General features: G+C 34.1%; 1 protein-coding gene across 4 annotated transcripts in view; it reads left to right on the top strand.

The window, feature by feature from the left end:
• The first annotated feature begins 70 nt into the window (after positions 1 to 70).
• The window catches only part of LRRC39 (leucine rich repeat containing 39), a 12560-nt gene continuing 2243 nt past the window's right edge, over positions 71 to 10387 (top strand). For 2 of the 4 annotated variants that reach the window (XM_048943917.1, XM_048943916.1), the window contains exons 1-7: positions 71 to 3887; positions 4633 to 4827; positions 5706 to 5811; positions 6876 to 7032; positions 7461 to 7597; positions 9278 to 9423; positions 9812 to 9964. In XM_048943917.1, the coding sequence (XP_048799874.1) occupies positions 4703 to 4827; positions 5706 to 5811; positions 6876 to 7032; positions 7461 to 7597; positions 9278 to 9423; positions 9812 to 9964 (824 nt within the window). In that variant the 5' untranslated portion in view covers positions 71 to 3887; positions 4633 to 4702. The other 2 variants (XM_048943919.1, XM_048943920.1) reach the window with 2 other exon arrangements.

Genomic DNA, 10387 nt, shown 5'->3' with positions numbered 1-10387 from the left:
GTTTAACTACTAGTCCACTTTTTCCTGGTATTACTTGCACAGGTACTTTATTAAATGATAAAGGGAGAGAGCATATTTATTCAAACATTGCTGATAACATTTACTGATAAATATCAGGGCCTTGAAACTCTCTAGGATATACCGTATTTTTATAGTCTGGAAGTAGTTACAGTCCTTAAATTCCACTATTTTTGTTTCTTAAAAAAAACATCTATTTGTAGAAAAGGAGGATCTCATTAGTTATTGTGACATTAAATAAGTCTGACAGCAAAGAAAATGTACTCTAGAAGTTTGCACCATCGTACATTATTGATGTTCATTTACCAGAACTTGACAGGTTAATCTGATACACCTAAGAATTAGTATTTAATAAAAATATTATGAGGAATAGCTGATACAAGGCAAAGAACGAAGAGGTTCAGGTTAATGTCTTCAGAACAGATTATAATAGTGCTGCTTTAAGGTAAACTTAAGAGATGATGAGGACTGTTGTGGTTATTTGGTAGGAGTTAGAAAATGGTTGAATATAAATGCCTTCTGAAAACATAAGCTTGAAACACGCACAAGAAAAAGCAGTTGTATGACCTTAAAAATGAATTTGCAAGTTTGACGTTTTCTCCTTTCTTTAGAAATATCAAAAACTGTCTTTACAGGAATATTCACCAGCGTTGTAGACCAAAGTAGCCTGATGTGTTTAGCTGTGAAGATGCAAGATGTAAGCTACTGGGGTAGAATCTCTGCTTCCTTGATGCTGAGACTGAGTGAGAGGAAAGGTGGTAATGTAGGTGGGGAGTATACATGTAAGGTGCTATTTGTAATCCTGTAGTGGTATAAGGTGCCTTTATGAAGTCACTTACTGAAGACTTTGACTAATATGTTGTGCATATCACCTATTTCATTTTTATCAGATTTATTTATTCCTAATAAATTTTCTCAAAGGCACAAATAATTGTAGTAATACTGTTTTTATATGTGAATTTATTTCATGCAGGTGATCCTGTACAGGTGGATACATCTTATTTTAAAGAACGTACTGCACTTGAGACTGCTAAAAGGGCACAGCCTAATGGCTACTCTCCTACAAGTCTGTTACTGTGGTAAGGGCTTAGTCTGAATTGTATTTTGTTTTAGTCTTATGGCCATATAAAAAATAAGTTGAGGAAACAAAAGCATATGATAGAAAGTGATAAAGATCTTGAAATATTTTAGAGAAGAATTTTACTCACAAAAGAAGCTTCAAATTTCTTCAACACTCAAAGACCTGGTAAAAGGAAAGATAAAATTCATTTTGGCTTAACTCTAATTATTTGTCTCTTTCAAGAGGGCAGAGCTTATATTTATATTTTAAAAATTAATTAATTAAAAATACTGGGGGTATTGAACCTCAACCAAAACTGAAAGAAGCAATACCTATACCAAAGAGGTCATTTTTACTTTTGCATAACTTTCTCCTTTGCTTCTAACACATCCCCCCTCAAACACAAAAAATGTGCCCTTGAAGATTAAAAACTATAGCAGTTACTGTCTGTTAAAATAGGAATGGGTGTTCATGTTTTAGTTTTTTATTTTTCATTGTTACTGTTGTGGTTTACTTTCCATTATGAAGTTTTGTGTGGTAATGATAGAATTTGAATCAAGCTGATAATGACTAAAAACGTTTTCTACTGTGACCAAATGAGTGCTATTTTTTAAGTTTTGTCTTCATATTTTATATCCTTACAGTGCAGTCCAGGTTGGAACAAGTCAGTTTTATGACTTCTGTTTCAACCAGTATCTTTATGATAATTGCTGCCTCTCTCTTTCTGTCTGAGTGAAGAAAAAGGTATTAAACATAAAAAATAATAACAAAGTTAAAATAGTCTGAATAGTCTGTCATTTGACTTCTAATACTTGTTTACTGTGACAGTTGTTCGCCTTTTATCTTCTCCAATGTCTCTTTGAAGAAATAGAATGTTAAAAATGTTTTATGATTGGAAGCATGTAAAAGGGAGTGGTGAGCAATAACCCCTCTGCATACCATGATAAAAATTACTCTTCTGCCTGGTCTTTGACAATTTACATGGGAATTCTTCATCATGAGCAAAAGCAATGAATAAAATACTTAATTATGTAACACTTCTTCTAGTTTAATTAATCACTGTTACTGATTAATAGCAGTTGTGCAGTACTAAGTATTTTCTGAAGCTCAGTTATCTTGCAGATAAACACTGAAAGAATAAAAAAAAATGCCCAAAGTAACTTACTTGTAGTTTTCATTATGAAGTACAATGAATTTGTTTTTATTCACTGCTATTAACTTTTATTGATCTTATAAGCAGTTTATGGGAGTCCAGTCATGTTCTGCAAACTAGGAAGACATTAAGAATGGTAAATGCCGGGGGTGTTGCAGAAGTGCCTCATGTGATACCTTCTATTCTCAGCATAGGCTAAAATTAGAACTAGAGTGACATTGCACTGGAGTCTGAGTGAGAGTTCCAAATGGTTTTGATAGTACAAGCAAAATTTGTACCTTACCTAGGCTCTTGCACAGAAAGCAATGAGTCATGGAAAATCTTTGAAAGCCAAATATTTGAGGTAAGTTGTTCCAAACTCTCTCAGGTGCTTGGAGGTGATTTTGGGGGGAATTACATGGTAGTAATTTGAGTAATTTGTGTTTATTTTATAGCCACCTTTGGGAATTCACTTCTTAATTGTCAGTGGCAATGTGATTGTTATGTTCTTATTGTTTGTCAAGAAAATATCAAGAAGATTTGGCAGTAACCCTGGTATTATATAATTAAATATCCTTGAAGGTAGAATCATATACTTAGGACCTTCCGTACTTCATGGTTCTAAAGCAGTGTTTTAGAATTGAATTATATGCTGTCCACTTTTTGCTGGGTGTAAGCTTTCACTAAGAATAAGTAATGATTGTGTGGTCTGAGATTGGCTTTAGCAGTGCATGTATGAACGAATTTGTAGAGATTGGAACCTTAATGTATCTTTTCTGTACAACATACTCAAAAGATTTGTAGTTTTCTATCTGAAAATGTCTGAACAACAGGTATGATTGATCAGGTAAATCACTTTTTCTCGATAGAAGACTAATTCTGAAAATAAGACATTTTAAATTGCAGCTGCTAATTGGAGCAAAAAGGCTCATATGGTGTTTTAGTCACTAGTGTTGCATGCTGGGATGAGGAATGGAAAGGTATTTACTAGGAGTACCACTGAAAAAGAAGTTAGTCTTTCAAAGTACAGCAATTAATTGTAATCATATTGATGCAGGGAAGGGAAATATGAAAAAATCTTCTAGTTACAGAGAAGAAAGGATTGAATCCCTAAAAAGGGATTGAATTCCCAATTGAGTGCCAGACAGCATTGTGCCACATTGTGGGATGCCTTTTGTATCACCTGTCAAATCCTGCCACTCTTCCTTAACAAGTAAAGAACGGTTAAGAATTCTTAGTATAGAAGTATTGGACCAGATTCTCTCTCCCTCTCTCTCTCTTTTTTTTTTTTTTTCCTTTGGGAGGGGTGTGGGGGATCAAGCTTTATAAGATGGTTTCATGCTGTCTTTAAAACAGGAATCAATCTTGACAATTTAAAATTAGTGTTTGCTTGGCTGTACCTTTTAAATTGATTTCAATACAATCAGACTTCACAAACAACCGTGTTAGCGAAAGACATGATAAACATAAAATGGCAGTAGAATGTTTTTTTGGAGGGTGTACTTATTGGGATAACAGAGTGTCTTTGCTGCTCTTCAGAAAATTATGTATTAATTATCTCCCTAAGGAAAAGATGATTTCAAAACATTAGCCTGATTTGATTTGGATCTTGACACTCGGGAGGTCTACAAGATGGCGAAAGAGATGTGAAGAGTATGAGAAGTCTTTTTTAAAAAGGTAATGCATTACTAACTGTACACTGTACTGTGAGAGATACTATTAAGAAAAATAATATGAATAAATGCACATGCTAACATGTTTTTAGCAATATATCAATTTCTCTGAAGTGCAAAATTCCTTTCATTGCAAGTATTTATACTACCCAGGATGCAACTCTAATGATTAATTACCTGGAGTCGCACAGAACACTAATTTCTTCCTGGAAGGGGAATTAATTCTTGTACCCACATTTAGTAATGATGGTTGTTCTCAGTCTACAATTGTAATGAACTGAAAGAAACAGTTGTTCTCAAGAAGAATGCAGAAGAGATTGTAAAAAGATCCTTCATACAGGTGCCTTTGGGAAAAAGAAGTTCAAAATTGTACATTCAAGTTAGTATTTAATTTGCTTCCCAAAATGAATGTTGAAATTCCTTATACTTTCTAATTATTTTTCTTTTGTCACTATTTATTTTAGTTGTGTCAACATCTTTGATAACAGTGCTATGGTTTAATGGTCTCCCATGGTAAATTCTCTAGATCATTGCATAATGATTTTGTTGAAAGCCAATTTTTGAAACTAATTTCCATTTTTAGTTGTTTACATTGTATTTTATTTCAGAAAATTTAACTGGGTATAATTATTTTGTACACAGAAAGCAATTGGTAATATTCTGTTAGCCCTACATTAACTATATTCAATGATATAATCAAGGAGATATGTCTGTATTTTAGTTTTCATGTCACTGCCCCCATGCGGTAGGTGATACAAGCACTAAGGCGCTGAAATTCACAGTTGGAGTCCTGTGATTGAACCTGAACATGTAAGAATCATGACTGAAACTGCTGTTTGCATTGGATCATTCACTGCTGTGAAGACACTTTGGGAAGTGAGAATACAGAAGATAAATGAAGAATTACGGAAAGAAAAGGAATTCAGAGAGAGGTCTGCAGGAAGGTAGGTAAACTGTAGATGATATGTGAAAACCTAGACTCTAAGTTACATTGCAGAAGACTGGAAGTAGTCTTTCCAAACTCATCCACAGTCTAATTCTTTAGTCTTTACTGCATAGAACTCCCACTGGTTAGAATCTGGCAATACGTTCAGGTCAATCGATCAGATGTGTTCTGTGATAAAAAATATTAGCATATACACTAAATCTAATTAACACTAGTTTTTTTATTCTCAATGGAAGCATTAACCTTTGTTTGGTCTTCTCTTCTGAGTAGCCAGCAATTTCACAAAATGTGAAGAAATTTAGCATTTTTGGAACCATTCCTCATTTGTGAGATGTTTGAAATGGAATAACAAATTCAGAAGTCACAAATGGAAAATAAAAGCAGAAAAAGAAGTGGGCTAATTATTAAAATTCTTGTTGTGTTGAATTAATAAAAAAAAAAATTCTTTGTTGAAAACAAAGCTAAAAGAATCTCTAGCTGATTGGCCTTGTTTGAGTGAACTTCTATTTGGTGGAACTGAGAGCTTTCTGTCCCACCACGAGATTGTTTCAAAATTTATGACTTTGGGACTGTCACTTTACATGAGTTTACCTTCTATTTCCTGGCTGCAGTGTGATGAAACTGAATAAAGTTTTATTTTCCTTTTGACTGTAAAACTAATCCATGCAGAACTGCAGATGAATAGAGTAACTATAACTCAGTCAAACATTACTTCATGTTCTTATCTTCCCTCAATTGATAATATAATTAACATTCAGAAACAATATTTTTACTCATTCAAAGTACCTGCCTCTTTGTTTTTCCAGTAATACAACGGTTGGTAATTATTGCCTTTATTTACAGCTGCACCACTAATAAATTTTCTTCCCTTTGTAGGTTACTGCTTGTCTGGGAGGAGAGAACCACTTTAGCAAAACTCAAAGAGAAAGTAGTTAATGAAGATGGAAGAGCAGTTTTAAGGATAGAGGAAGAAGAATGGAAGGTATTGTGTATAGGTATTAATATTGCTGAATGAAGACTGAATGACTTGATGCATTTGAAGACTGCTATTTACATCTTTACGCTCGCGGTTTGACTCTTTCTAATCATGACTACTTCTAATCATGAAATGCTCATGTTTTGCTTTGCCAACCATGAATTGAGGTACACTGTTGTGAGAATGTAAAAGCAAGCTGATTTTTTTTAGTTTCAAGTATTAAGCATTCCTCTGCAAAAATAAAGCCCAAAAGGCTTTCTTGCATTAGAAGTGATTTTACATTGCAAAATGTGAGTTTAATTAGGTACATCTTCGTTTTGTTAATGCACCCAAAGCACTGAAATATCTCACGATGAAAAACCTCTGTGCTTAGGTGCACAGATAGATTTTTTTATTGTTACTTACTTTCTGAGTGACAACGGGTGAGTTAGATTCTCAGATTCTCATTTCTAATGTGTGTAGGGAGTTGGCTAACTGTAGAATCAACAACAGAATGGGATCTAGCAGTGAGGACAAGTTACAGAGCTGGTAGTTTTATCAGTGCAGAAATGCAGGTGCCAGTTCGATGAAGAGAATTAGACTATGTTGAGGTCAGTAAGAGTTACAGCCCTGCCAGCAATACTCTGGTGTTCAATATAGGAAAGCTCTGGTTTTTGTTTGGAATTCGTAACTTGCAAAGACTGGAGTGTTTCTATCCTTCAGCTCTTAACAGAACAGGAAATGTTATTTAGATAATCATTTAAAGGCAACAATCCATTTAGAGCAGCTTCATCCTCAGTTATAAAGCCTGAAACCTTTCAAACAAATGGCAGTAGTTCAGATGTCTAAGTCCTGAAAGAGAACAGTCTGCAGATGAAAATGGTGGTTAGAATGACCCACACTGATAGAGTTCTTCTTTGGATGTTATTGTGGAGTTTGAGAAGAAGGAAATATTTATTATTATTATTATTTTTAAATCACAATACAAAATGTTAATGAGAAAACAAAAATCCTACCACCACTTTCTGACTAAACCCATATTCCTGTTTATTAAGCTGAATTTTTTTTTGGATTTATATTTCTTGTCTTAGACATTACCTTCCTGCTTATTGAAATTAGTCCATCTCCAAGAATGGCAGCTTCATAGAACTAGCTTGCAGAAAATTCCTCAGTTTGTTGGAAGATTTCACAATCTTGTTGTTCTCGATCTATCCCGGAATTCAATAGAAAGCATACCTAAAGAAATTGGTGAGCTGTACTTCATTTTGTTTTATATTGCTTTTCTAAGAAAATTAACGCTATACAAGCATGCAATTTCTTGGCATTTTAACTTCCTAAGTTTACAGCTGTGTAGTTAGAAAACATTACTTATATTTGGCACTTAGGTAGAGATCTTAAGGCCACCAATTCCCTATAAACTTTTTTTTTTTAAAGTTCAAGTTCTGAGTTCATGGCGCGAGTTGTTCTTTTCATAAGTTTCTGGATTTTCTGAAGTATTCATCTAGAATTCTGTACTAGAGTCCTGAAATCCTTTCATTTAAATTTTTATTTATTTATGTACTATGAGAACACAGAACTCTTCTATAGCATTACTAGGATAACAGAAAAACATTAATGCTCTATTTCAAATACAATAAATATTCATGTTCATTCTTTCTCATTTGTGCTCTCTGCAGGCCAGCTGACTGGCCTCCAAGAGCTGCTTCTCAGTTACAATAGAATAAAGTCTGTTCCTAAGGAAATAAGTAATTGCATCAGTCTGGAAAGATTGGAACTGGCTGTCAACAGGAATATCAGTGATCTTCCTCTGCAGGTTTTGACTATTCTGATTTATTTGTTTACTTATTTATTTTGTGATGTATATTTTGAATTTACTCTCTGTTCTTATATTTGCTTTAGTATTCTGATGTTATAACTGTTCCATATAAATGCACACATAAACAGTATTCATACCACTAATCCAACTGAAGACACATGACAATCCAACTACCTGAGTAGTTGCAAGAGCTAATCTTTGTCTAGATAAATGAGCATACAGGACAGCAATACACTTGATGTTAGTTTAGGCTGAAGATCTTCACTGATTGATTTACCCCACTGTGGATCTGATACCTTAGCACAGATGAGTTCACTTTTAAGGCTGAGAATGCAAGTTCGTGCCATTTGCCACCGTATAATTGAAAGCATCTTTACCTGGACTTCTAGCTATGAAAAGGTTTTGTGTGATTTAGACAACTGCCAATGTGCAAAAAGTTGAATTAATTTTGTTCTGAGAAGATGCTGAAAGCAATTAAATGAGAATAAAGCAATTGCTTATATACTGTTGAGATTTACTTTGGTCTAAAGTATATGTGAAAGAGACCTCCATCTCCAACTATTAGACCTCCTAGGTACAGAAATGTCAAGTACGTAACCATATTTGCTTCTTCTAGTGTATAAAAAACCACAGTAATGGAGCATTGCAAAATTAAGTCCAAGTGACAATATTCAACAAATCTTCAAATAAAAACATACATGATTAGTCAAAATGCAGAATTTACTAAATCTACGTGGATACAAGTGTAAGATTTAATATAGAGCAACAGCTCTTAAAGTAACAGCTCATAGTAAGCAATAGTAAGTACATAGTTCTTTCCTGTTGAGTTCATCATGTTGCAAACACCTGAGATATTTAGTGTAAATTTAGCTTGGTTCTGTGTACATGCAAGTACTTCATTTGGGCCAGATTTGCCATCAAACATCTTTTCATTGCCTGAAAATTAGAAAAAGCATTTGAATACATGATTCACCAAAGGACTGGGGTGTTGCAGCACTCATTGAGGCTGGGTTTAATTTTTAATGCCTTGCAGTACTAATGGACTTCACAACACTGAAAGTGTCTTAAGTTCCCTCCAAAATACCATCCATGCTATATGAACCACAAAAAACTAAATATTTGCATAATGAAATAGAGCAACTTGCATGGAGAAGCACCAGCTGAGCATAAAATACTAAAGACAGCGATCGTAGAACATAATCACAAACATTTATGTTGGAAAAGACCTTTAAGATCATTTAGTCCAACCCTTAACGTAGCCACTGCCAATTCAACCACTAAAACGTGTCCCTAAGTACCACATCTACACATCTTTTAAATAGCTCCAGGTGATGTCTTTAAAAATCCTTTCCTTATATTTGGGATGTATCTGCATTGTAGTCATGAATTCAGTGTCTCAGCATTTAGGGCGCTCACCCTAAATGAGACAAAGGTGATAAAGTGTAACCACCTGAACAGCTTCAAACCTACATCCCCAGCCTCCAGGTGAGTGCTGTAATTGTACACTGAAATTCAGTTAATGTATCTCAGAAACCATTCTGTGTTTACAAACTCCCAAATGTGTTTTAATGTTAAATTGTTAATTTTAATGTTAAATTTTCTTTTTTTCAGTAAACATGACATGAGTGCTGTAATGGAACATCAATACGAAGTTGTATTAAATCTCTTTCCTTTCAGCTAAGTGATTTAAAGAAGCTTTCACACATAGATTTGTGTATGAATCAGTTCACCACCATCCCTTCAGCTCTTCTGAACATGCCAAATTTAGAATGGTTAGATATGGGAGGAAATCGACTCCAGAAGCTTCCTGATGCTATTGACAGGTAAACACAGCTCAAAGCTCACATCAGTCTGAATAATACTGCATTGAAATTCTATTGGTTAAATCCTGTTTCAAAAGCTATTTCAATATTAACCTGATGGCAAAGTTAAGATTTATTAGCTTTTGTGTGTATTTGGTAAGTTAGAATAATTAATTTTGTAAATAAATAAATAGTACATGTACTGTTACCAAGTTCAATGTTTCTTGCTAATGACATTTTCAAGTAGCAGTTTAGATAGTTATCTTGGATATGGGATTTTCGTAGAGATTTTTATTATTCTTTATGTGAGTCCTTTATGTGGCTGTTAAAAATAATCAGTTTAGAAAATAAATCTTATCATTTATTCAAATTTTCTAAATCTTGACTGAGGAAATACCTACTTTTACAGAATGGAGAATCTCCATACTTTGTGGCTTCAAAGGAATGAAATTAACTCTTTGCCAGAAACCATTGTTAATATGAAAAATCTTAGTACTCTTGTTCTTAGCAACAACAAACTTAAGGATATTCCTTCTTGTATGACACACATGACAAATCTGAGGTAAGAAAAAGCAACAGAAATATAATTACCAGATAAGTTTTAAAGCCTCCCTTAAGTTGTGTATCATAGAGTGATGCTAGGGAAGTGGAAAAGGTGTGTTCATGGTTATACAGCATAATTAGAGATTCACAACATTTGAGAATCTGGTCAAGAAAGCTTTGAGAAGCACAATGCATTTGAAGAGTGTAAGCTATGATAGTTACACTCCCAAAGTTTAAGGAGACTAATACATTTCTGCACATCAGGGGCACGTAAGCTTGTATAAGCTTTAATTTGTAAAGAGAGGTCTGTAGGCTTTATGTATAGTCTCAGTTGTTCGTGGGTAATGGTAGCTATTGTGGGGTGTAATGGTTTGAGGGAGGACTCAGAGGTGACATTCTCTTAAGTAGGGAAATGTCTGTTTTATGGGGTTTATTTGGCCTC

Source organism: Lagopus muta, chromosome 5, assembly GCF_023343835.1.
Source record: "Lagopus muta isolate bLagMut1 chromosome 5, bLagMut1 primary, whole genome shotgun sequence".
In the NCBI taxonomy this organism is placed as follows: domain Eukaryota; kingdom Metazoa; phylum Chordata; class Aves; order Galliformes; family Phasianidae; genus Lagopus; species Lagopus muta.
Note: the sequence above shows the minus strand (reverse complement) of the source record. Positions and strands in the feature narration are given on the sequence as shown.